The sequence below is a fragment of the Dryobates pubescens genome, chromosome 2 (assembly GCF_014839835.1).
Source record: "Dryobates pubescens isolate bDryPub1 chromosome 2, bDryPub1.pri, whole genome shotgun sequence".
NCBI classification, from domain to species: domain Eukaryota; kingdom Metazoa; phylum Chordata; class Aves; order Piciformes; family Picidae; genus Dryobates; species Dryobates pubescens.
Genome location: NC_071613.1, coordinates 24,199,500 through 24,226,882, shown reverse-complemented (window position 1 = coordinate 24,226,882; position 27,383 = coordinate 24,199,500). Strand labels below are relative to the sequence as shown.

Sequence of the window (27,383 nt, the reverse complement as noted above, 5' to 3'; positions counted from 1 at the left end):
CTGCCTTTTTTTTTTTACTTCTCAAAATAGCTTTCCCTTATTTAAAAGGACAGTTAGGAGACTTTGGGGTAGCCTGAGGGAAGCTCTTCCTAAGAAGCTTTCCAAGAATCATGAAGGTTTAAGTCTTTTCATGTCATACTGCAGACATCTGCCTGCTCAGCCCTCCTTTTGGACAGGTGTGCCATTAGGTTTTCATCTCAGTCGGACGAAAAGAAATCTGTGAGCTTCTCATGCTTAGGATTGGATAGCCAGTCAAGGGTGAGGTGTTTCGGTGCCAAAAAAGGAGAAAGCAAGGTTTGTGGAGCCACGACCAGTGAAGTATAAGGGGTGAAGAGTGCTGGCACTGCTGATGGTGGGCTCTGGGCTGCTATGATGGGCACCTTCGATTTTCCCAAAGTTTTCATCAACAGACAAACTCCATTGGTTTGTGGGCACATTTTTAACCAGGAGGAGGCCAAAGGATGGCCTCAGTGGCATAAATCTAATCAGCCCTAGTTAAAAGCGTTTACGTTATGGTATGATTTGCTGCCTTACTGCTGTTGCCCTGGTGGTGAATGAAGTTAATTTAGGTTAGCCGAGGGCCTCCAGCATGAAAACTTAAGTCTGGGATGAAACAGACTGCTGAACCCTTAAGACAGGCTTTTGCTGTGGTTGTTTCTATAATTGCTGTGAAACTTTGCTGGTTTTCATATGTGACTTTTCCTCCCCTCTTCTGACTTGCAGACAGTTGAATTAACCTGGATCCTGTGGTCTCTCGATAACATTGTTTTGCTAACTATTTAATTTGTAGCGGTTGTTCCTAGACTTGAAGTAGTTCTGTTGTTATGCTTGAAAAGTTGTTTTAAGCAGGGCATCTATACAGTGTTGAAACAGTCAGACCTTTTTAGAAGTCTGCTGCCGTGCTGTGGAGTACATAGGTCTTGCCAAGAATGGCTATAAAATCCCAAGATTTCATCACAATATTGTGCTTATGGGGAACCAAAATAGCATGACACCTGATTTGGAATATTTGAACTAACTGAGAAGGTTCCTCTGGCTGGAGCTTAGCTGCTGCAATGAAGATTTTAAACCAGCCAAGGATCTTGCAGTTTGTGCTTTGGTGTAGTGGTGTTTAAGTGGAAATGAGAAACTCTAAATGTAGTGATAAAAATACAAGAGGGGGGTGGGAGGGGGAGGAAGGTGAAGAGTAAGAAAAATTAAGGCTTTGTGGAGAATTAATACTTGGCAAAGAAAATGCAACTTTAAGTATCTTTTTGGTGCATGTTTTAAAAATAAATGATTGACACCATACGTATTTGAAGCTTTTGATCACTGATGCAGAAGTTAAATGAACAAGACACACAACTGTGATTAATTATTGACACAAGTTGCTCCTTTCATATGTGTAGTCTGCAGTTTAATGTGAACGTTGAGTTCAGTTGAATTCCAAAGTCGGAAAGTAATGCAAACAAGACTCTAGTTGATCAGCTTCATACATGTGGTTCTATTTATTATGCAGATCTCTTCCAGTATGTTTAAATCAATATGTGGTAGTGTGATTTCGGTTTCTTCAGCAAAGTATGTTTGTGCAGTACCTAATTTGTGCATTGCGTGCTACAGTTTCATGCATCCAGTGTTTCATGCTGTAGCTATAAGTTAGCTCTCTTCATTTAGAACAACCAGCAAAACCCAATCAAATGCTCAAACTCATTTGTCATGTTGTATCTGCAAATATTTGACCATTTCACCTTAACGTACTTGAGTCTTGGAACTAACTCAGAGTACATCACTTCTTTCTGAGGCATTTGTGCTAGAACTAAATTGGTTAGCTGGATACTTTAATGTGCATACAAATATTGGTATGTGAACTTTGTTTTGCTAAAGAGACCAATTGCTATTTCATGACGAGTTCTGGTTTTAACTGTCTTTCCTTGTAAACATGCCAGTGTAAATTATCCTGGGGAGGGAAGATGACCTCATAGATCATCTTATAATAAAAGTTTGTTGGTTTGCTTTTGAAAAGGGCAGTGGAAGACCTTCTGTAATGTAATGGCAAATTGAAGATAATAGTATTGTGAAATTTTAGGCCAAATTAGATGGATTGAGGTCAAGCTTTTATTTATTTATTTATTTTTTAGCAGGCATATTTTTGCAATAAAAAGGTATTCCAGATATTCGCAAGTATTTTGGATGCTCAAAACCTGTCTGTGTAGCAATAACTATGTACTTGGCAGAAAGGAAAAGGTAGTTTTGTCACAAAGTCCAGTTGTTAGTTTTTTGTTATATTTCTTTTGCTCTGTAGCTGGTCAGAATTAAAATCCATGTATTTTGAAAGGTCATTGTGTGAGTTCTTGGTGCATTTCCGTGAAGGAAGGGCAGAGCAGGATGAATGAATCCATGCCTTCAGGCTGGATCACTCTTTCTCTTTCCAACTGACATCTTTCTGGTTTGTCTTTTGGTCTCTTGGCTTTTTGGGAATTTGCCTTTCATTGCCTCTCCTACCTCATTTATGCTTTTGGAACGTAGAGATCTTACAAAATAGTATTTAAACTTGTTTAAAAACCCAGCAACAAACAAAACCAGAAAGTGACAGTGCTGCTGATGTTCTTGTTACCCTTATGAGTTCATCCCTTAGCTTTATTGGTAAGCTTTTTTTCCCTCCATTTCTCTAAAAGGTAACAGTGATCTACTCATTCATCAACTTTTAATCTTCTGTGGTGATAAAATCGAATGCTTCTTTTTTATTGAAGCTTGTTGACACTAATAGAGAGTTCTCACATTTTATTTCATACACATGCCCCTCCACCAGTTCAGGTATAATGCTTGCCTGAGACCTATGGTTTTCCTCGACTCCTGGGAATCTGGAGATCAGCTGATACCTTCTTCTGTTGTATGGCCTTGGATAGTTCTTCCTGTTGCTGAGCCTTGCAGATAAAAGGGCAAGTTCAATTTTTATCCATTTATCCATCTTCTGCAGGCAGTAATGAAGAAATGAATAATGCATGCAGAGGTATGGGGAAAGCAAAAACAGTCATGTTCAAATCCTACTGTACAGTCACATTCTCAAACTGTGCAAATATGTTTCTGGAGTTAATTGTGTCAGGAGACTCCTTTGGAATGGAGTTATGGAATAGCAATGGTTCTTGGGGTTATGAAAATGAATGCAGGGTAACTTGAATCTCTCTTGCAGTTACATGTAATTAATATTTAGGCAAAACTTTCATGGAATTAGGCTCAACCAGAGTAGTCTTTCATGCAAGTTTTTGCATGGTAAGAAGGGGATTTTACTTGGCAGCTAGGCTGTAATGTTGCTGTTGCATGGAGGCTACTGGTGTAATTATAGGCTGACTAATGAGTTCTATTTAAAAGGGGGGGAGGGGGGGAGGAGGAAGTGGTAATCCAAAGAATCAGATTTATAAGTGTAAATTAGTTGGTGTCTTTCCTGAGGAGGGAGTAATGGTTAAGCATACAGTGATACAATTTAAATCAGCACTTGCATGTTTTCATGCATTTGAAATAACTGTGAATCCTTATTACTGTTCCACAAGCGATGACTAAAACAGTAAGTATGTAAAGTTACAGAAGCATCACCTGGGAAATCTGTACTTAGTGTCCCCCGAAGAAGTAGGTTTGTGTGGAAAGGAATTGTTCAGTTTGGTTGCTTCTTGTTTTGGTCAGTTCTTTCATATCATGGCTGGATAACAATTTCTTCTCCTTTTCCACCTCCTTCCCAAGTCAGCACTAGTTTGAAGCAAACCCAGGAAAATTTGTAGTTTACTGCCAGGGAAGGTTAGGGAAGGATTCTCCTTCTGCAAAAGGCTGTGGCAGATTTCTGGAGGTGATCTTTTGATCCCTGTTGCTTTAGTGCTCTGCAGACTTTCCAGGGGCCATTGGAGAAGCTCCCAGGCCTGGAATGAGGCTGTCACAAGTGTAGCTGTATGTTCAGCCCCACAGCAAGATTGGAGCCCAAGGATAAGACACGGCTTGTTAACTCTGGACGCTCACATCCACACTGTTGTGACCCAGTATCTTCCATTGTTCACTGCCAAGGAAAAAGTTACCTTCCCCCAGGAGGGTAGTTTGAAAAATATCTAGACCAAGTCATGGTCTTTTTGAGTGCCTTGATCATAAGGCATCTGGAGCAGGTCTATTATGCTGTGTTTTTGATTGAAATATTGGTGTTGGTTTGTCTGCATCTCTTAAGCTTGGCATGCTACAGAAAGTTGTTCCTGACATGCCCAATTTGAGACTTGACCATGTTTTCATATATTCCTGATTTCCAGACCGTTTTCTGGCTGGAGACAAGAAATCAGGGCAGCGGCTGCTTAGGTCAGATATCCTCTTTGCCCTGGGTGAATCCTGTGTCCCTGCCTGTTCAAACAGAGGGACTGGGGCAATCTCTAAACTAAATTGCTGTTGGTCTGCAGGAAAAATACATTCTTCTCTAAGTGTCTCCTGTTCTTTGCAAAGGATCATCTACTGGTCCTTGTACTGTAGTGTAAAAGGATACTGCCATAGCTGAATATTTGGGCTGACGTGGTGCAGCCTTTTTATATACAGAAGTGGTAGTTCCTAAGCAGTGCAGTAAATAACATGCATTCCAGCTGCAATGAGTTACTTAAAAAGGAGGAATGTTTTTGGAGAAAATGACTGTGAAGGCTCTTGAAACAATGCATTTTTTTTTTTCCCTCTCCACCCCTGCTTTCAAAGTACAGTTCATTCTTTGCCATCCTCTCTGTCCTCATCTTTCCTTTCCTTGGCTTGGAGCCTTTGTTTGGTCTGAGATAGTGATGATGTTTGACAAACGCTGTTCTGATACCTTAGCCTGAATAGCTCTTTCTGAGCTCAGGAGTGCTAACTAGAAGGTGCTGTTCATTTTCACCATTTCATACTGCTTCCAGGCATTATTAGTTGTTAATTGAAGCTGTAATACTTAACTAAATACTTAGCATTTTAGAGCTATCCCAAGCATATGTAGTAATTCTTGGATCCTTGGTTTTCCTTTTATGGTAAGAAATGCTGATATGATCATGGAGGGGAAAAAAAAAAAAGAAAAATACTTGCAAGGAGCATTTGCTTTCTTAAACCTTTACTAGGTAAACCAGAATTGACAGGCTGTGGGTTGCAAAAAAATTAGTGTACTGCTTTCCTACTCAAACCATGCCAACACAAGAGACTTGTTTTGTGTGGTGTACAGCATCACCCAGTATAGATGGAAACATGAGACTTCAGGTTTTGATCATCTCTGATTACTTCAAATCATGCAACAGAAGCCTAGTGATTGTAATGCCTTCTCTTGCAGCTGGAATACCAAATGGTTATCCAAGTCTTCATAGTTTCTTAATCTGAGCCTTTGGTTTCCTTCTCCTTCCAGTGAGTGAGTGGGAGGCAACTCAAGAATGTAACATCCCAAAATACTTACTTTTTCAAAGTGTTTCCTGTAAACTGCTAGTACGCACAAGCTTCTGTTTGTAGCTGAAGTGTAAAGTGATATGATAAAGATGGGGAAGGCTTCCAAATTCATGGCTAATATTTCTTTGTAATATCAAGCAAAGTTAAGGTACTTATTGGGGAACAGAGTTACAATACAAAATGCAAGTTTGCTTTGAGATTGTTTATTGTTAAACAATGGGAAAGCTTGCTTAACGGTGACAGTTTAAGTTACTGAGGATACCATCAGGGGTTGTAAATGGCTTCCAACTTTTTTTATTCTCTGGATTAGAATATATAATGAAGTGGTGTTTTTCCTCTTTTGTTTGGTGTTTTGGAATGAAAGTTGCTTGCTTACTGGCAATGGGCAGCCTGGTCAGGTGGAACTTTTCATGTGTTCTTTCCTCTGACACTGGAAATTGACTCAGTAACGCTAGGACTACTTCAGAGCTGTTTGTTTACTGTGGAGTTGCATCTGATCTGCTTAGCAGGAGCGTTCTGTGCTCGAGACACTCAGCCCTTCAGCTGGTTTGCCTGGTTTTGGAGAGGCTTAGATCAGAACTGGGGGTAACACTGCTTGGATTTGTAACAGAAATGCCGGTATCTGCATTCAGTTGACCAGACCTTTACAGAAGGAACAAAATGATAAAAAGTTTTCAGAGGTAGAAGAATGGAGCCTGTTTTGGTTGGGGTGTTTGGGTTTTTTTCTTGTGGGTTGGTGGGTGTTTTGTTTTGTTTTGTTTTTCTTTCTCTTTTTTTCTGTATGTAGAGTTGTCAGTGAGGTTGGAGCCAGGTGCAGACGTAATTTCTGTTGGGAGCATTTCTGAAGCTGACTCAACAGTTTTCTAGGAATCAGCTGCTTCCTCCTCCAGTAGTTTTTATTCAATTCTGTGCTGGTGTTTACAGTGTTGACATTGATTATGATGTGTGGCAAAATACATCATATTTAAAAACAAGCTCATTTACCTGGCTGCAGAAGTCACTGCAGTTGTTGCCATTGAGGGCAAGGAGCAGTCCAAGGCTTTTCCTGTAGAGAAGCAATGTGTTGTGGTACCTGGAAAGCTGTGTGACCATGTACAGGTTGGAAGAGTCTTTTCAAAAGCGCGAAGGACTGAGAGTTAGTCTGAGCTTGCTAATGCTAGTGGAGGTGGTAGAGCTAGACTCATGGCAGAGAGCACATCTGTTCTGCAGAATGTTAATCTGGTATTCTTGATATTTTTGTGTTGTCGATCCAAACCCTTAATGAAATTCTGTGTGACAAGCTATTAAATGTCATTGTAGTGATTTTGTGCATGTTGTCTACTTTTACAGATGCCTTTGTAAATAGCCAGGAATGGACACTAAGCCGATCTGTACCAGAGCTGAAAGTGGTGAGTTTGTTTTAATTCCATCTCTGAAAACCATTGTTGGTGTTTTGACTTGTTTGGCAATGTCAACCAGCTTCCTAGGATCTTCTCAGCAGGGAAGTCAGAGGGGGAAGTGGAATTTAACTGGCAATATGTTTTTTATGTTATCTCACTGCAGTAATTCTCTTCAATTTCTTCAAGGGCTAAAAGTCTTTTCTCCCTCTCATACAAGAGTTTAACTGAATTTATACTGACTAAAAAAATAGGGTTCATTTAGCAAAGCAAAAACTACATTTTGCAATAAGCAAGTTTAATAGCTTCTTACAATAACTTTTTCCTTTACTAAACCATTTTCCATATGAGTAGAAGAAAAGGCAAAAATAACTCAAACAGATTGGGAGAATTTCCCAGATTTGCCCTTTTAAATGTTGTAAATGTGTAGGCTGGAGATGGGGGGTGAAACATCCTCATAGTGGATACTAACTGGACAGTTTAAGCCAGCTGCACAGTTGTTAAGGCCAGATTGCTGCGAGGCTGACCGTGTGGAAGTCCAGACTTAATTACACACAAATAATTTCTCAAACCCTACAAATGACTGTGGTACAGAAGATACAGAATCTGGTAATACCTTTGGTAGGTGTTTGTTCTCAGCTTCTGTTGTCCAGCTATAACTAGATCATAAAATTGCTTGAGTTAGAAGGGACCTTGAAGATCCCCCATCTACCATGGGCAGGGACATCTCCCACTATGTGAGGTTGCCCAAAGCCTCATCCACACTGATCTTATACGATTCCAGGAATGAGGCATCCTGGTGGTTTAGGCTGGGTGCTGGCCCAGATGCCACTGCACAGGCCACACCTGGGAGGTCCTAAGGGGTGGGCCCAGGCCAGGGGGTGGTCACAGGAAACCAGGTATTCCATTCCCATTATGCCCTGCTCCCCTATAAAATGTCCACACGGGGTCTTCACTTCCTCTTTTGTCCCCTGCTGCTGCCTAGGTAAAATGGCGTGACCTGCCCGGGGCGGGGGGGGGGGGGGGGGGAGGAAAGAGCCCGGGGGGGGAGTTGGGTGTACCCCAGGTGGGGATGGGATGTTCTTGGGTATGTTCTGGGATCTCTCTCTTTTGTCACGGTGCTTGTGGGTCTCTGTAAAACTTTCATGGTTCTTTTTAATTTTTTTCTTATTTAAACTTCCCATCACTTTTGCAATTTGTTTGTCTGAGTTGTTATTTCTGCCTGTGGTGGGGAGGGGACCTGCCCCAACCCGTTACAGGCATCCACAACTTCTCTGGGCAACCTGTTCCAGTATCTCACCATCCTCAGAATAAAGAACTTTCTAATGTCTAATTTGCATCTACCCTGCTCTAGTTTGAATCCATTGCCTCTTGTCCTGTCACTACATGCCCTTATAAAACGTTCCTCTCCAGCCTAGTAATTCACAACACCTACCAATACATTTGGGGCTTGCAGTTGAGACCAAAGCTGCATTTATCGTGTGTTGTAGTACAGGACACGACCAATTGCCCATTATTAGGTAATGGTCTCAGGGTACAGTTGTTTCTGTCAATATTGTGGCTGCATTATGTGAATACTTGTCAGGGGTGTCTTGCCCCTGTGTTGTCTCAACCAATGGTAGGAAAATAAACAACTTCTGTGTGGCTGCTGTAGAGAATTGATTTTAAGTGGTCAGCAGGCATAAGCCATGCAAAGCTTTAGTTTGTGTATTATTGGATAAAAGCAGAACTCTTGCCATTACAAAAATCATAATTTGATTATGCCACTGCAAATTACTGGAGCAGCAGCACCAGCTGTGGCTGTGAACTTGTGCTCCAGCAGGAAGGGCAAATTAGGAGCTCCGTCTGAAATCTGGTCTGCCTTTCATAGGCTTCTACACTTTGGAACAGGTTTGTGCAGAGACTCATCCTTGTGTCTGTCCCTGGCTTCCAGCTTCACCATTGGTGCTCACTTTTGGCTGAGGAAGGAAAGGGTGATATCAAAAGTGAAACCTGCCTCTTCTGCCACAATGCTATCATTATGTTCACCACTAGGAATAACTGTGAGTGCGTTGCTTTAGCTTGTGGCTGTGTTGGGGAATGTTGGAAGCATGAGAAGTGTTTGCTTCCATCACTGCACAGTGCAGACGGGGAGATAAAACAATGTTGCAAGGCTATGAAGGACCCTCAGCTTTAGGTGCTTGAGCTGGCTCTACTTGCAGGAGAAAATGGTTAGTAGCTCACTGAGAGGAGACAGTCTTCTCTGCAGGCTGGGAAGCCCTGAAGTTTTGGTTGGTGTTTGATTTTCATAGCAGCTGTTGTTACACCCTTAGGCTTTACAGAAATTTCAGTGGAACAGAAACAGCCCCTGGGTGAGCAGAGGAAGCACACAGCATTGCAATAAAGAAAAGCTGGTGGATGCATTTTTCAATATATTTTTGAGGAGAGAGTACCAGGCTTTGCCGCCTTTTTTAGTAGCAGTACATGTTGGGCTTGATTTCTTCTCTGGTTTTCAGAAGCCAATTTGTTTCTGCTGATCAAATCACCACAGTTTTATTTTTGGAATGTTAGTCAGGAGCATGTTAGGTCAGCTAGGTGAGACCAGTATCTTCCCTGTACGATGGTGGCATTCTTGGATCCTGTTTATCCAGCTGTGAAATAAAGATCAATACGTTAACACATTTCTACAAACAGGCTTTGGTAGGATGTGGGCATAATGATTTGGGTTTTATTTGCGTGTGCCAGATACGCTGTAAAATAATGAGAGCTGCACAAGTCATAACTGACAGAGCTTTGTGTTGCAGCCTTGTTAGCCGAAATTGTTCTCATTTCTAAAGTGGGTTACAGTAGTGGTTTTGTTCCATAATAGAACTTGGTCATAGCTATGTGCATTTCATACATGTCATTAAATAAATATAAATTACTTGGATTGTTTGTATATGAAGTCTGGGAGCTACAGGAATAGCATTGTTCTGAAAACATGCTGGCATATTTGTCATACTTGGGGAGGAATCATCTTTAAAACAAGAATTAATCCTGATTGAGAGAAATTATAGTGGAAAAATCTGACTCAATACAAAGTTTGAATTTTCAGAGGTTAATGATAGGCAGAGACCTGGAGCAGTAGTGCCAGGCACTGCATTGAACAACAGAAGGCCTAATCTTCTGAATTTCAATTTGTATACTGGTTTCTATTCTGGCAGAAAAGATATGGCTGCATTGTCTCTTCAGATGCAGCCACTGAGGTGAGATCTGAAGGAATGAATCCTCTTCTGAAGAGAAGGAAGAGATAGTTTCATCCTGGATGCTTTCTGAAGTAGCCATCTAAGGAAAAAATTAGTGCTGCAAATGAAGGTTTTTATAGTCAGGTTTGTGGAAACATACTTTGGGTTTGTGTGATTTCTGTCAACATTAATACTCCTACGTAAAACTGCATTAATGCTTTTATCCATGTTAACTTTTTTCACCATTTAAGCTCCTTAAAGAACTTTCGTCAGTTTTGTGGGTAGTTCCAAACTGACTTGAAATATAAATCCAGGAAGTGCTCTATTAAGAAACAATTAAATATTCTGAACTGGAAAATAAATCCTGCATTGTCTTCAAAATACCAAACTTCTAGCTCTCAATCTTGAGAAATGAATAAAAGGAGAAGGAGTGGCGATACACTTGAGGACTGTACATAAGTTTTAATACTTCATCTAAAGGGAAGAAGGCTCTAGTTGTACTAGAGGAGTTAGTGAAGTTATTTCTAAATTGAAATACACATCACAGAACCAACCAGGTTGGAAGAGACCAAGATCATCAAGTCCAACTGATCACCCAACCCTAACTAATCAATTGGACCATGGCACTAAGTGTCTTATCCAGTCTCTTCTTAAACAGCTCTAGGGATGCTGACCTCATCACCTCCCTGGGCAGCCCATTCCAATGGGCAATCTCTCTGTGAAGAACTTCTTTCTAAGATTAGGCTTGATCTTCCCCCTGCACAGCTTGAGACTGTGTCCTCTTGTTCTGGTGCTGGTTGCCTGGGAGAACAGACTGACCCCCACCTGGCTACAGCCTCCCTTCAAGTAGTTGTAGACGGCAAGGAGGATTCCCCTGAGCCTCCTCTTCTCCAGGCTAAGCATCCCCAGATCCCTCAGTCTCTCCTCATAGGGCTTGTGTTCGAGGCCCTTCACCAACTTTGTTGCCCCTCTCTGGACACGTTCCAGCAAGTCGACATCTACCCTAAACTGAGGGGCCCAGAACTGCACACAGGACTCAAGGTGTGGTCTAAGCAGTGCTGAGTACAGGGGCAGTATGACTTCCCTGCTCCTGCTGGCCACTCTGTTCCTGATACAGGCCAGGATGCCATTGGCCTTCTTGGCCACCTGGGCACACTGCAGGTTCATGTTTAGCCTACTGTCAGCCAGCACTCCCTGGTCCCTTTCTGCCTGGCCATTCTCCAGCCACTCTGACCCCAGCCTGTAGTGCTGCATGGGGTGGTTGTGGCCATTGTGTCACTATCTGCATCATTTTGTGGCATCAAGCATTGCTCTTCTGACCAGGCACCGTTGTCTTTCTGGGTATCTATAAGGAAGAAGTTCCTGGAGAACCTGGAAATTCCCTATGCTGATATGGTTTTTGTGGTACTTGAAAGGAAAAATACTAAAAAAAAAAAAAAAATGTATTCTTAAGTCACTGAGTTCTCTGACTAAATACAGTAGCACTTGCCATCCATGGGCAAAGGATGTAGCTTACTCACTCTCACTGGAGCCCAAGCTCCAACTCCTCGCAGTTTTGCTCTCTGACAGGCTATGCCTCTGGCACTGGTATAATATAAAATAGCATCAACCTCCAGAACTAGTCTCATTTCAGTGGAGCTTCCAGTATCTACTCTGAAGGTGTTTGTGTGACTGATTGTACCTCCTGACTAATGGAGGTTTTTGGTGGATGTTTCAGTGCTATACTAGTTTGCCACAAGGTAGGTCAGAAGCAGCTTCATTGTGTGTTGTCTACAGTTAAGTGTAAATACAAACCATTCTGTCAGTATTTTCCTAGCACACCCATGGGAGGCTTGCTCACTTTCCAATTTTTCAGAAATTGTGAAGATCAGAAGGGGCCTTAACCTGACTCTTTATCTGCAGAGGTACATCTAAGCTACTGATTTACAGATGGGATTTTTGGTTTGCTTGCCGTTTTTGGCCCAGCCTGTCACAATACAGAGTTGCTGGGAAAGGAGAAGAGGGAGATACTTGCTGGAAGAAGGTGGTGTTCAGCTTCTGCTCCAGGGCGAAGATGCTCCAGTAGTGAATACAAACTACTGATGAGTTATGTGCTGAAGAAAATGGGCAACTAGCAAGCAATGCAGTTTATCCTTTTTTGTTTGTTTGTTTTGATGTGGTTTTTTTAATGGAATCTTGCTAAAATCTGGGAAACTGTTTTGTCTGCTTCTATTCATTTTTTTTGGGAAAAAAATTACTCTTTGAGGGTTTGTGAATCCTGAACAGTAAAAAATGTGTTGTTTTATGCAAAAGGAAAATGATGGGAAGTAACTTCTCACCAGGAGGCTTCATATGGAAAGGGAAAGAGTATCAGTTTTGTGATGAGAAGGGCTGCAGCAGCCAAGCTCTTATTCACAGGATTTTCTCAGGCATCATAGTTGTTTGGTTTTTTTCTGGACAGAGAAATATTGAGAGTTATTTGTGTATTTTGCTTATTTAAGGCAGTGTATGAGTAGACAAGCTTACTGTAGCTTATTGGCGTATAGTGGAGGTAGAAGAGGTTACTTGGTATTTTGGGCTTAAAGAACATTTGTTAGAGATGTTATTTTCTTCCTCTTACATCTCACTGAAATAGCCAAAATGAAATTGTGGTTAAGTCAGAAGAATAGAGATAGAAGATTCGGATGTCTTTGCAATATTGCTTTGGGTTTTTGTTCTCTGTATGAGCAGATGGAAGTCCCAAGTTGGATTCCCCCCTCCTTCAAATTATCTTCTCCATATGTTGAATGGGGGAGTTAGGAATAAGTGTTAACAATTTATTTAAAATAGTTAATCAATACCTTGTATTTCCTTGTGCATACACAATCTTAAGCCTTTACTTGCTGTCCACTATGCACATTCTCTTCTGAAGGCAGCAACTCATTTCAATACTAATTTTTCATTAGGTCTTGTCACTTACTCTTCAGTAACACACAGTGCATTTCCCCAGTGCATCTGTGAGATGAAAGAAATATGTTGAAAATGTGGTTGCTATAGAGAGCATCATTTCATTTTCCCTAATAGCTTGTGCTCAGGGTGAAAGATGTTGAACCAGAACGTGCAGTAGACTAAACCAAGTGCAGTTCCACAGCACGCATGCTCATCGTGCCCTTTTAGCTGTTGTCTCTCTTGGCAAAATGGGAAAGTCATAGTGAGTCACTGTAGTTTTTCCTGAGCAAATTGCCCTTTTCCCCTTTCCCCCACCTGCCATTGAGTTAAAGGTGGCACCACTGTGTTGGTTTAAGCAATTTTTGGTAAGGAGGATAGTTTCTTAACAGTTAGGATAAAGAAAGTGGAGTAGAGAATGTGTGCTAGTGTGTAACTTGTTCCTGCTGTCTCTATTTGGCAAACTATCAGATCAGCAGAGTTCATCCTCTCTCCTGGGATCTTATGTTCTGAACCTTTTGGTTAAGGTCAGGAAAACACGTAACAACAGAGCACACACAGGTTTGTTTAAAGGATGAAATAAGTTTCCATATCCTCCCCCAAAAACTGACTAAGTACAGTGCCTTCAGAGATGACAGCTGGGCAAAAAAGACAGACATTTGTTTGAAACACAGGGAAGAGATGTTCTCCAAAACCTCCTGTCCCCTGGACTCTGCAGAGCAGGGCAGGCAGCCAGACTCGGACCTTGCTTGCTGCATCTGTCAGTCCATTTCTGCTTGATGGTTGGCCTGGGGACAAACCAGCAGTACTTGCATTAGCCAACAATGCAAGGCTGTGACCTAAAAGGGATGGCTTGTTTGGGAGTAGTGAAGACAGGCTTCTGAACTTCCTCACAGCCACTTTAAAGCAACAGAAAAAGGAAAGTATCTGAGCACCTCTGGGAAGAAAACTGTTTTGGCACTGGGCTATGCTCTGCTTCTTCTGCCTGGGTTTTGAGAAACAAATGCTGGCAAACCAGTTTAAACAGAATAATCACAGTTGCTTTAAGATATGGTATATGGTACTTGTATCTATTGAGTACTCCTGTTAGGACCACAAAAATGCTCTGAGTCCTGGAACACTTTTGCTGTGAGGACAGGCTGACAGAGTTGGAGTTGTTCATTCTGAAAAAGAGAAGGGGTCGGGGGACCTTATTTTGGCCTTTCAGTACTTAAAAAGGGTCTGTAAGAAAGATGGGGGACAGTCTTTTTGGCAGGGCCTGTTGCAATAGGGCAGGGGGTGATGGCTTTAAACTAAAAGAGATTAGATTTAGACTAGATAGATGGAAGAAACTGGTTACTATGAGAGTGTGTCCTGGTTTAGAGCCAGACAGATCTTCTGTTGCCTGGAGAGGGACGAAAAAATGACACTCTCACAAATGGTTTGGAAAGTGATGGAAAGGTTAAAGGGAAAAGCAATTAGTGTCTTACATAAACTACAAAGCATAGTGGCAAAGAATCCCAAAGGGTATTGAGTCCTTTACATAACACCCAAAGGTCCCCAATACTTCCCTTCTCCCCAAAACCCCCAGGGCTCTTTCTTCTCCCCCCACCCCCCTGTACTGCTAGGCTAGTCTCAGACTGGTCAGGACTGAGACTGCTCCCCCCATCTCCTTGCCTCCTGGAATTAGGCCTAGCTAGGCTTAAGAGGCCTTGAGATACTTCCCCAGCATTACCAATAGGGAGCATCTCCCACAGGAGCAGAGAGGGAAGAAAGAAAAAGAATGACTTTGCTGATGGATTTATAGGATGCAGGATATATGGGTAGAAATATGCTATGTCCTGTGTCCTCCTACTGGGTTGGACACTCAGGATGCCAGAGGTGCAACTTATGGGGCAGTTACAGGAGGGTACCCAGCCTAAACTGCCACAGGGGGATTAAACACTAGCCTAGGTTGCCCAGAGAGGTGATGAGAGCCTCATCCCTGGAAACATTCAAGGTCAGTTTGAATGTTTTTGTGGTTGAATGTCAAGGATGGGTATCTGAGCAACCTCATCTAGTTAAAGGTTGATCTAGTCACTGCAGGGGGGTTGAACTAGATGACCTTGAAAGGTCCCTTCTAACTCAAAACCATTCTGTGATCCTATGACTGTTTTATTGTCAGATGTTCCCAATGCTGCATGTGTTTGGGTATGGACAGTTTGAATTGCAGACATGTCAGTCAAGTAAGGCAATTCAGCAAGTCAGAGTGAACATGCCAAGGTCTGCCTGTGGCCATGCATATCATGTATATTTCAGTTGTGAGTCAGTGTGAATCACATGGTGGGTAGCCTACAGAGATATTTCCCAGTAGGATAATTTAGTGATGTGTTTATATTTCCTAATAAAGAGGTGACAAGGTTGCTCTGAGCTTTGGGTGTTTCCCCTGGAGTCTAAGTTACCTTGTGTTCACACTTCACATAAGTGGTCAGCAGGAAGTTCCACTTCAATGTGATGAGCAACTTCATTACTGTGAGGGTGATGGAGCACTGGAACAGGATGCTGAGAGTGATTGTTTAGTCTCGTCTTCTGGAGACTTTCAAAACCTGCCTGGCCCAACTAAGTGGTCCTGTTCTGGCAAGGGGGTTGGACTGCATGATTTCCAGATCTCTCTTTCAACCCCTAACATTCTATGATTCTATACTGCAAAAAGAGACTGGATTTAGTTTGCATGCATTTTCAGATACATGCTCTACTGGAGCCATCCTTTTTTGGCAGCTGTTTTATCTGTGGGTGTATTTTTTAGTGTTTATATTATGTGGGCATTCTCCTCAAGTGCACAGAAATTACTTCTGCGTTAAGGTTTAGCTTGAATATAGTGGTTTTATTATGGGGATTGATTGCAGTTGAGCTTTTCCTTTTATTTTTCAGGGGATTGTGGGTAACCTAGCCAGTGGCAAGTCTGCACTTGTACACCGGTATCTGACTGGCACATATGTCCAGGAGGAATCACCTGAAGGTATGTGGATATGCATATTTATTTCACTCTTTTTTCCTTTTTTTAATCACAAACTACATCTTCATTCATTTTTAATCATGCAGAAATGAATCAGCAAACAATCTGATTTGCTATTTCCATGTTCATGGAGACTTTTCCTTCAACATTCTCCAGACTGAGATAAGTGTATCTGAAGAGCAGAACTGTGGCTTTTATGTAACAACTTAGCATCTTTAAATACTTTGATATCCAGTACTTGCCCATATGGGAAACTTCAGTCCTTTGTTTAGAAGAGTTGCCTGCTCTCGCTAGTACTGCTGCTTTCAATTTGGCTGTTGAAAGCCACAATTATTCTATCTAGCACTGGATTTGTGCAGAATTGGGCCCTTTGGTTTGTGACATTGGGAGACTGAAAAAAGCTTTGGATGCCAAAATTGAAGATGTAACTTGTTCCTTGTTTAGTATATTAAGTCTTTGGTCTTCAAGTTCTGGTTGGGGTGATTTTACTTTTGTTGTTGGGATTTTTGTGTGTGGGGATTTTTTTGGGGGGTGGTGGTTGTTTTTTGTGGTGGTGGGTGTTTTTTTTTCTTGTTTTTAAATATTCTTATGCCATAGAAAATTAATTTGTGAAAACATCATAGCATTTAATCCAAGTTTATATCTTGAAATAAAAAATATCATACTGCCTTAGAGGTGTGTTTTATACTGAATGCTTTTTTTGATGTTTTTTTCTTTTCTTTTAATCTGTTCTCATTATGAACTTTTAAATCCATCTCTGAGACACTGAATTTCTGGTTCCTTCTTTTCCTTACTGGCTGTTCCATTCTTTGCAGATATGGATGCAGGTAACTATACATTGTCTCCATGGCAGCTCTTGTTTTGAAGAGACAGAAGGCAGTTTCTGTACTATAGCGTCTTCCCCCTGTTTTGTGTATCATTTAATTTGTTTCCTTTTGATTTCAAGTCTTTAGTACATCTCACTCTTTTTTTGTCTCTTGCTGTAGTTGTCTTTTCAGCAGTAGTTTGTAGCTTCATGCATCTATGATAACATTCGTTTCAAATTAACTCTTGCCAGAGGAAGCTATTAAGCATAGTATGTGACATTTTAACAGTCTTGAATTGTAGTTAAAATGGGAGGAGAGGGGAAGGGAGGGATGGACCAAGCTGCTTCTTGTGTAATTGCAGTAACAGTCAAGTCTCATAAGCTTGCCTTTTAAATGTGTTTCCTGCTTTGTAACAAGGGCTGATGGAGTGATAATTGAGCCTTGCAACAAAACTCTGTGTAGTACACATTCATGCCTTCTGCTTCTAGATTCTGATGGCAGTGAATGGTTATGTAGTACCTATATCACTGAATACAAGGATTCTGCAACAAAGAGTATCCCTGCAAATCTCTCTCCTCATTTTTTGAACAGACTTATTTAAATGGAAGATTCAAATGGATTGGCTGTTTACAGGGTTAACAGTCCTCTCCTCATAAATTGTGAATATTGTAGATGCTGTTCCTTGAGAGTGTTGCCATCTGTTCTCTTTGTCTTCAAGGATTTTTATTTACAGTGCTTGAGTGACATTCAGACTGTTTTTTCCTGAAAGGATTAGATTACAAAAGCAGTGTCAAATCATTTCTTTGCACATAAATGTAGCTGACAAGCCTCCCTAATGACACCATTCCATTTCATTACCAGGAGAAAAACTAGAATAATTAAGAACTCTAATTCACCTTGTAAGGGATAGGGGCAAGATTTTTAATCAAGTTAATATTAAAGTAAATTTCATCCATATAAACTATCCCTAGTGAACATCTGTACTAATGATTTGTTGGTGTTTTATTTCTTTCTCACCCAAGTGTAAGTCCACACACTGCCATTCTATGGGGAATACAACAGCAATGCAGTTGATTCTATTACACTCCAGGACTTTCATCATTTCCGTGTTATGCATGGGAAGCATATTTTAATGTCTTTTTCCAACATTTTCATAAATTGATGTTAGGTGTAAGTCAAAAAGGTCTTTTAAATGAACTGGATTGTTAAATGAAGGATAGTATGCGTATCAGAGACTAAGGTGTCAGCTGCTTGACTAAGGAAAAACAAATGTAACTGATTTCAAATGGCTTACTAACAGCGAAATTTTATTAAGCATCCTGTAATTAGTGTCTAGTTGGTAAAATAATGGATGCATATTTCATGTGAAAATGGTGATTATAACCAGAGACTGCTTTGTGTGCTATACGTTGTCCTGCCCTGAATTAGGCAAGTGTCAGAGCTCCTGTAGGCTTTTAAAGTAGCTTCATCGTTCCAGTAAATGAACCTTAAGTATATAAAGATGGTTTCATGTTTCCTTCAGCTCTTTTCTTTAGGACAAGGCATTTGTCTTGCTGCCTGACACCACCTCCCCCTACAAGAGAAGGAATAATACAACTTTATAGTGTAAAGCAGTTTTCTTTCATTGTCTGGCCCAGCTTTTATTTTTGTTCAGAATTAGCTTTAGTCTCTAGTGTGAGTCTAACATGAAAACCTTTGTTTTCTCTTAAAGTCTTACTTGTGGAGTAAGGAGACTTTTAGACACTTCCTTTGCATACTTGGCATGCATATAGCTATACTCCTGGGCAAAACAGTTTTAAAGCAGATACATTTTGATGTAAGAAAAGGAATGATTCACTGATTGTGTCAGGTTGGAAGGCACTCTCAAAGGTCATCCTGTCCATCTTGAATGATGTATTGCTGTGTAACAAGTGGGAATTTCAAGGCTTTTGCCTTTTTCTGGTATGTCTATGAGAACCCCGATTTGTGTCACGATTATTTCAGATGGGGTTTTTCCAGTGAAGGGTAAAAAAAAAAAAAAAGGAGTTGGGTGGGGTGGAGAGAAAAAGAAAAAACAAAACAACTTGTGGTCCAAGGTGTCTCAGGAATGAGGAAAAAGAAGGCTTTGTTTTCTTCTCCCCAGCCCACTGCCATGGTAAAGTGAGATGCTGGAACAGACAACTGATAGAAACACAAAGTGCTAAATCTGTCCAGGATGTCCTCTTTTTAAGAGGTCACATTAACCTGATCCCCTTAAATTTGAAGATGCAGAGTAGTTGAAGTGATAGTGAAGAAGCAAGGAGATTCCCTTCTGGAGAAACTGAATTCAGGTAGTGGCACCTGTGGCTATACAGTAGAACTTGAGGGTAGAAGGCCAGAGAAAGAGGTATAGCAACTGTTTTGGCCGTTTCTTTGCCAGCTGTTGAAAAAAGCATTCAGGACACAGGTCTCTGGTGTAATCTGTGCTTAGGAGACTGGCTTCAAAGTAATGTAAAGTGTAACTTCTTTCCTGGAATTGGTAATTACCTCTTTTGATGATGTTTTTTGAGGATTGATGATTATAGAGTGGCAATCTGCTCTACTTTGGCATTCCAATGAGGGACAACTGTTTTAAGCAGGTTAATAACTAGATGTTTGGGTGTGTTTAAGTTGCGTGTGTGTTTTAGTTGTTGGGGTTGGTTTTTTTTTTTTTTTTTTGGGTTGGTTATTTTTTTCTTGCCCCTTTATTTCCCTAGGTGGAACAAAATAATACTATTTTTTTTCTCTCAAAAGCATAAAGACATCCAATACCCTAACTTAAGGGAGTAAATAGCTGTTCCAGTTATATCTGTGCAGAGCAACTTCTGAATATAGAACAGAATAGAATAGAACTAACCAGGTTGGAAGAGACCTTTGAGATCATCAAGTCTAACCTATCACCTGACACCATCTAATCAACTAAACTATGACTCCAAGTGCCTCATCCAGTCTCTTTTTAAACACTTCCAGAGATGGTGACTCTACCACCTCCCCAGGCAGCCCATTCCAATGGCCAATCACTCTTGCTGTGAAGAATTTCTGCCTAACATCCAGCCTAAATTTCCACTGGTGCTTGAGACTGTGTCCTCTTGTTCTGTCACAGGTTGTCTGGGGGAAGAGGCCAACCCCCACCTGGCTACAACCTCCCTTCAGGTAGTTGTAGATGGCAATACGGTCTCCCCTGAGCCTCCTCTTCTCCAGGCTAAGCAACCTCAGCTCCTTCAGCCTCTCCTCATAGGGCTTGTGCTCCAAACCCCTCCCCAGCTTTGTTGCCCTTCTCTGGACACCTTCCTCCAAGTCAACATCTTTCCTAAACTGAGGGGCCCACAACTGGACACAGTACTCGAGGTGTGGCCTAACCAGTGCTGAGTACAGGGGCACAATGACCTCCCTGCTCGGGCTGGCCACACTGTTCCTGATACAGGCCAGGATGCCATTGGCCTTCTTGGCCACCTGGGCACACTGTTGGCTCATGTTCAGCCTACTATCAACCAGCACCCCCAGGTCCCTTTCTGCCTGGCCGCTCTCCAGCCACTCTGACCCCAGCCTGTAGCACTGCATGGGGTTGCTGTGGCCAATGTGTAGAACCTGGCACTTAAATGTGTTAAATCTCATGCCCTTGGACTCTGCCCATCTGTCCAGCCTGTCAAGGTCCCTCTGTAGAGCTCTCTTACCCTCTAACAGCTCAACATCTGTCCCCAGCTTAACCCTTAATATGTTTTCCAGAAATCTGTGATCATTTGGGTTTTTTTACAAGTTTGGCCTAAAAATAATTTTATACTGTAGTAGTCTCCACTGATGAACTTTTTCAGTGCCCACAATGAACGCTTTAGTAGCAGGCATGATCTAGAACTTAATGATTGCTAGTATTAAGTGTGTCACATTCAGCCTTTCCTTTAAAGAAGGGATGCAATGAGGTGGCTATGAACCTAAGTTGCTAGCCTGTTGCCAAAACAAGTAGAAATTTCATACGATGGGTTGCATGTCACTATTTTCCCATTTCTATCCAGTAATTATTTCCATATCATGCTACTCCAGCAGATGGTAATTATCCAAGGAGGACTGAGGAAGACTAAAATTTCAGCTGCTTTTATTCAGCATCCCCTTGTGAGATTTTTATCTGGCCGTAGACTCTTGGAAAATGTGTATATGAAAAGCTTAGGCACTATCTGCTAACCTACATAATCTGCCATTTGGCTTCATTCATGGAAAAGGTCTAATGCTTCAGATGCTGGTCTTTCTGGTTGAAACCAAGAATGGAACTTGTTCTCCTGAGGTGAGGGGAAGAAAAATATGATTGTTCTTTCCTTGTATATGCGAAATGAAGCATATGGGAAAGAAATCCCATGTTTTGACATTATTTATACCTGGATGAATTGAGAGATTTAATCATGGGAAGGGGATCACAGTTCAGTGCTTTTACAGCAGGTTGACTGCAACATGGGAACTGCAGGATTGGACAGCCTTTTCTTATGTAAGACAGTGGTTCTTGTTCCCTTTTTATCCTGATTCATGTGCAGACTGGAAGTGTAATTCTTTCTTTTGTGAACAGTTAGATTCCTAAGGTTGCAAATCATGGAATCATAGCATGTTTTGAGTTGGAAAGGACCTTTAAGGGCCATATAATCCGCTCCTCCTGCTATGAGCAGGGACATCTTCAACTAGATGAGGTTACTCAGAGCCATCTCCAGCCTGACCTGGAGTGTTTCCAGGGCTGGGGCTTATAACACCACTGGGTAACTGCTCTCCAGCCTCTCTGTTCCCAGCCTACATTGCTGCTTGGGATTGTTGTGGCCAAAGTGTAGAACTCTGGACTTAGCCTTATTAAATCTCATGCCCTTGGCTTCTGCCCACCCATCCAGCCTGTCAAGGTCACTCTTCCTTCTATGTAGTCTAAATCTTCCCTCCTGTAGTCTAAAACCATAATACTTGGTCCTTCCTTTAGCTATTTTTATCTAGGATTGGTTTTTGAGTTGGTTGGTCATTTTTGTTGTTGTTGTGGGGGATTGTTGTTGTTTGGTTGTATTTTATTTTGGCTGGTTGGTGGGGTTTTGTGTTCCTTTTTTGTGTGTGTTGTTGTTCAGATATATCAGTTTGGAGTCTGTATTTGCTAAACAACCAAATGTGTGTTTTGATGAGTGAAGGGTGAGGCTCTGTCCCAGACTAAGGTCTGTTCTTGGTGAGCAAGCCAGCTGAAATGTAAATGAATAGCAAAGAAATTTGTCCTCTGAATATGCACTTGCATACTTTTCTGTAAAGACACAATTTGATGCTGCTTCACTTGTCATTTCCTGTAATTCTATAAAATCCCATTGTACATGTAAAAATCTACACATAAATTTTTATACATAGAAAAATCTGCACAATATGGGGGGATCTTAGAAGACTTCTGAGTGCATATGAATTCAAAACAAGTAACATGAATCCTAGGGTCCAGCTCATTCCATCCATTATAGTGCTCACATCACAAACACAGGAAAGCTGAAATTTTCCATGTCAAATTCAAGCCTTAGTGCAGTTGTTCACAGACTTTTTATGCAGCACTCCGTTGGGCAGCAGAAGCTATCAGAGCACTTTTTTGTTTGTCTGTAAAAAAAGCAGACAAACGCTGTGTTGTGTGCAGCAGACAATGATGACTGTAGACATGTGTTTCAAAATTATCTCCTTTCAGTTCTTTGTCTTCTGTTTTGTTGTAATACTATCAGCTGATTATTTTTCTTTGGCATTTCACACTGCCATCCAGATAAGACAACACTTGTCTTTTTTGATCATTTTAAAGGGCTGCTGCCATTGGCTCTCTTGGGCTTTTGGAGCCTTTCAGCCTTAGCAGAAAAGCTTGTGTTTATGTATTCTACAATCTCCCTTCGCCAGCCCTTCCCTCTCCTCATCCCCCTGAGATTGCCTGTGTGGGTTAGCAGATTCTTTGAAAACCTCTCTGTTCTAGCTGTCAAGTTGGCTACTGTTTAAAGTGTTGCATAAATAAGGAACTATGTTAATTAAAGGAGGAAATTGAGTATTTGCTTTTATCCTGGGGAGAAGGTGCTGAAGAAGCAGTTTCCTAGAAGGGACTTCCCTTTTTGGTTGTGTGCCTTGAGGGTCCCCTGATCTTTTTAGATGTCTTTAACGTGTTACACCTTGAATACTCAAAGGTTTTGGTGACTAATGTCTATAGAATTTATACCCTTCTCATAACAAGCTCCTCTGAAGGTTGTATTCCAGGTGAAAACTAATTTGGATTTATAGTGCCTATTACAGCTGTAGATTCTTAATAGTAATAGAAGTGACTCTTAGGTTTCCATTGCTCTTTACTTTTGTTTGCTATTGAGTCATGAGCTGGTTTGCTGCTCAAGGAAGGGCCTGCCTTCTACTTCCTTTTTCAAATACTACATCTGCTTGTGTTTCTAAATCCTAGTCCAGTGTTTAGCTCTTGGAAGTTTTTAAAGCAGAATTTAAACTTGTTGTTTAAACATATTTCTTTTACAGCTTGTATTTGACTGCATTGGTGTTTGGATGTTTTCCCTCACTTCCATTTAATCTTGCATTGTTTTGGAGGGTTGTGTCAGAAAGTAGGGCATAGTAGTGAGCTGATTCTATTCACAATATATTTAGTTCCTAGCAGATGTTTTTTAATTTGACACTATAGCAAGTTGTCACTAGGTTTTCCTGCATGGTTTAGGGGCCTTCCACCTTGCCGCATGGCAAGATCAGATCTTTGCTAAGTGATGTCATTCTTTTTTTCTCCCTCCCCTTGGATGTGATCTGATGTGATATGAAAAGTGTTCTGTGAAATACAGGATACATATAGAAAACAAAAAAGATACAGTGTATTGCATAATGAGCATTCTGCTCTCATGTTTGAATTGGAATATTTTTGGAGATAATTAAAAAGGAAAACCAAAAATATTGTAGTTGCTTTGGGTTTTATTAGCTGACCTCATTATAATTGGTTCATTTATTTACTAAATGTTCAGACAGATATAATCACAGGTAGCTAAGTCCAGTTCTAAGTTTAGGGTTATTAGAATAGAATAAACCAGGTTGGAAGAGACCTTTCAAGATCATCGTGTCCAACCTATCATCCAAAACCACCTAATCAACTAAACCATGCAACCAAGCATCCTGTCAAGCCTTGCCCTGAACACCCCCAGCAACGGTGACCCCACCACCTCCTCAGGCAGCCCATTCCAATGGCCAATCACTCTCTCTGTGTAAAACTTCCTCCTAACCTCCAGCCTAAACCTCCCCGGGCGCAGCCTGAGACTGTATCCTCTTGTTCTGGTACTGGTTGCCTGGGAGAAGAGACTAAGCCCTGTCTGACCAGAACCCCACTTCAGGTAGTTGTAGACAGCAATAAGGTCTCCCTTGAGCCTCCTCTTCTCCAGGCTAAGCAACCCCAGCTCCCTCAGTCTCTCCTCATAGGGCTTGTGTTCCAAGTCCCTCACCAACTTTGTTGCTCTTCTCTGGACTCGTTCCAGCAAGTCAACATCCTTCCTAAACTGAGGGGCCCAGAACTGGACACAGTACTCGAGGTGCGGCCTAACCAGTGCAGTGTACAGGGGCAGAATGACCTCCCTGCTCCTGCTGGCCACACTGTTCCTGATACAGGCCAGGATGCCATTGGCCCTCCTGGCTGCCTGAGCACACTGCAGGCTCATGTTCAGCCTACCATCAACCAGCATCCCCAGGTCCCTCTCCACCTGGCTGCTCTCCAGCCACTCTGACCCCAGCCTGTAACTCTGCATGGGGTTGTTATGGCCAATGTGCAGAACCCAGCACTTGGATGTGTTAAATTTCATGCCGTTGGACTCTGCCCATCTGATCCCTGGGGCACACCACTGATGACTGGCCGCCAGCTGGATGTGGCACCATTCACTACCACTCTCTGGGCTCGGCCCTCCAGCCAGTTCCTAGCCCAATGCAGTGTGTTCCCATCCAAGCCATGGGCTGACAGCTTGGCCAGGAGTTTGCTGTGGGGGACGGTGTCAAAGGCCTTGCTGAGGTCCAGGTAGACTACATCCACAGGCCTCCCCACATCCACCAGGCAGGTCATCTGATCATAGGAGATCAGGTTGGTCAGGCAGGACCTGCCCTTCCTAAACCCATGCTGGCTGGGCCTGATCCCTTGGCCATCCTGTAAATGCTGTGTGATTGCACTCAAGATGACCTGTTCCATAATCTTGCCTGGCACTGAGGTCAGGCTGACAGGCCTATAATTCCCTGGCTCATCCCACTGGCCCTTCTTGTGGATGGGCACCACGTTGGCCAGCTTCCAGTCGTCTGGGATGTCTCCAGTGAGCCAGGACTGCTGAAAAATGATGGAGAGTGGCTTGGCCAGCTCATCTGCCAGCTCTCTCAGCACCCTGGGATGGATCCCATCTGGTCCCATGGACTTGTGGGGATCCAAGTGGCTAAGCAGATCACCAACTACCCCATTCTGGAACAGAGGAAAACTATGCTGCTCCCTGACTCCTTCTGCCAGCTCTGCAGGCCAGCTGTCTGGAAGACATTCTGTCCTGCTAGAAAAAATTGAGGCAAAGAAGTTGTTAAGTAACTCTGCCTTTTCCTCATCCTTTGTTACAACATTCCCCTCCGTGTCCACCAAGGAGTGGAGGTTGTCCTTGCCCTTCCTATTGCTATTAAAATGTATTTATAGAAGGACTTTTTGTTGTCTTTCACAGCAGAGGCCAGCCTAAGCTCCAAATGTGCTTTTGCCTCCCTAATTCCTACAAGACCTAGCAGCATCCTTAAACTTTTCATGGGTTGCCTCCCCTTTCTTCCAAAGGTGATACACCCTCTTTTTTTCCCTTAGTTCTTTTAGAAGTTCATCGCCCATCCAGGCTGGCCGTCTGCCCCGGCGGCTCATCTTCCGGCGCATTGGCACAGCCTGATCCTGTGCCTTCAAGAGTTCCTCCTTGAAGTAGGCCCAGCTCTCCTGGACCCCTTTGTTTCTAAGGGCTGTTTCCCAAGGAACCTTCTGAGTTAGTTCCATGAGTAGCCTGAAGTCTGCCCTCCGGCAGTCCAGAGTGGAGGTCTTCTTGCTGCCCCTCTTAGCTTGACCAAATACCGAAAATTCAATTATCTCATGGTCACTGGCCCCTAAACAGCCTCCTACCACCACATCACCCACCAGCCCTTCCCTGCTGGTGAAGAGGAGGTCAAGCATAGCCTTGCCCCTGGTAGGCTCATGCAGCACCTGGGATAAGAAGCTGTCCTCCATGCACTTTAAGAACCTCCTAGACTGTCTTCTCTCTGCTGTGTTGAGATCCCAGCAGATGTCAGGCAGGTTGAAGTCGCCCATGAGAACAAGGTCAGGCGATCTTGAGACAGCCTTAAGCTGCCTAAAAAATGCTTCATCAACTTCTTCTTCCTGGTTGGGTGGTCTATAACAGACTCCAACCAGGATGTCAGCCCTGTTGGCCTTCCCTCTAATTCTCACCCACAGGCACTCAACCTCATGATCCCTGATCTCCAGCTCAATGACATCTAGTGCCTCTCTGAGGTACAAGGCCACCCCTCCACCCCTTCTTCCTTGCCTGTCTCTTCTGAAAAGCCTGTAGCTGTTAATTGCAGTGCCCCAGTCATGTGAGTCGTCCCACCATGTCTCTGTGATGGCAACTACATCATAACTTTCCTGCTGCAGCAAGGCTTCCAGCTCCTCTTATTTGTTACCCATGCTTCGTGCATTAGTGTACATGCACTTCAGCCGGGCTGCCGGTTTCACCTCTGGCTCTAGCTTATCACCCCCACCTTCCTGGCTTGGGGGACTGGTTTCAGCCCCTTCCCCCTTTGAATCTAGTTTAAAGCCCTATATATGAGACCTGCCAATTGCCTTCCTAGAATCTTTTTCCCTTTGAGGGATAGGCCATTTTCATACACTGATTTTTCCTCTCCTCTGGGACAGATGTGCTCCATCTGTTGCCTGCTGACCTGGTGCCATAGAAAGTTTTTCAAGATCAAGAAAGCCGAAATTCTTTTGACTACACCAGCCTTTAAGCCACTTGTTGACTATGGCTGCTGACCTGTTCCTTATGGTATTCCCTCCTGCAACTAAGGGTATAGATGAGAAAGTTATTTGTGCACCTGACCCCTCAACGAGATCCCCCAGGGCCTTGAAGTCATTCTTGATAGCCCTGAGAGTTCTGGTTGCAACATCATCATTCCCTAACTGCATAACTATTACGGCATAGTAGTCAGAGGGCTGCACCAAACTGGGCATCCTTCTGGTAACATCCCTAACCTTAGCTCCTGGGAGGCAACAAACTTCCCTGTGAGTAGGGTCTGGCTGACATATGGGGCCTTCTGTTCCCCTCAGGAGGGAATCACCAATGGCAGTTACCCTCCTCTTTTTTTTTTTTTTAAGGGAGCAGGTCCTGATGCCAGGGGAAGGCTGTTTAGCCTTAGGCTGATTTGCCTTATGCTGTTTTGCCTCAGGGAAAACCCCAGATGGTGTGTCCTCCATCAGAATCACCTCACCCTCGACCTCCAATGCCCTGTACTTGTTTTCCAAGGGCAGTGGGGAAGGTGATGGGAGGCAAGGAGGTTTAACCTTGCATCTTTTGAGAGGATCCTGCGTCCATTCCCCTCTGCTTTTTGGATAACCAGCCTTTGCCTGGGGGGCCTGCAGAGCCTGGTTACTCAGGTTTGTCACCCTTCTGCAGTCTCTTACATCTCTAAGTCTAGCAACCTCGTCCTTTAGTCTGGCCACCAGGTTAAGCAGATAGTCTGCTCACAG

The 27,383-nt window shown here is 42.6% G+C and overlaps 1 protein-coding gene across 8 annotated transcripts in view; it reads left to right on the top strand.

The window, feature by feature from the left end:
• Positions 1-27,383, top strand: part of AGAP1 (ArfGAP with GTPase domain, ankyrin repeat and PH domain 1) — a 389,866-nt gene that overhangs the window by 114,148 nt on the left and 248,335 nt on the right. For 4 of the 8 annotated variants that reach the window (XM_054172065.1, XM_054172061.1, XM_054172060.1 and 1 more), the window contains exons 2-4: positions 6,721-6,779; positions 15,764-15,851; positions 16,664-16,675. In XM_054172065.1, coding sequence (XP_054028040.1) covers positions 6,721-6,779; positions 15,764-15,851; positions 16,664-16,675 — 159 coding nt within the window. The remainder of the gene's footprint in view (positions 1-6,720; positions 6,780-15,763; positions 15,852-16,663; positions 16,676-27,383) is intronic. The other 4 variants (XM_054172086.1, XM_054172080.1, XM_054172073.1 and 1 more) reach the window with 1 other exon arrangement.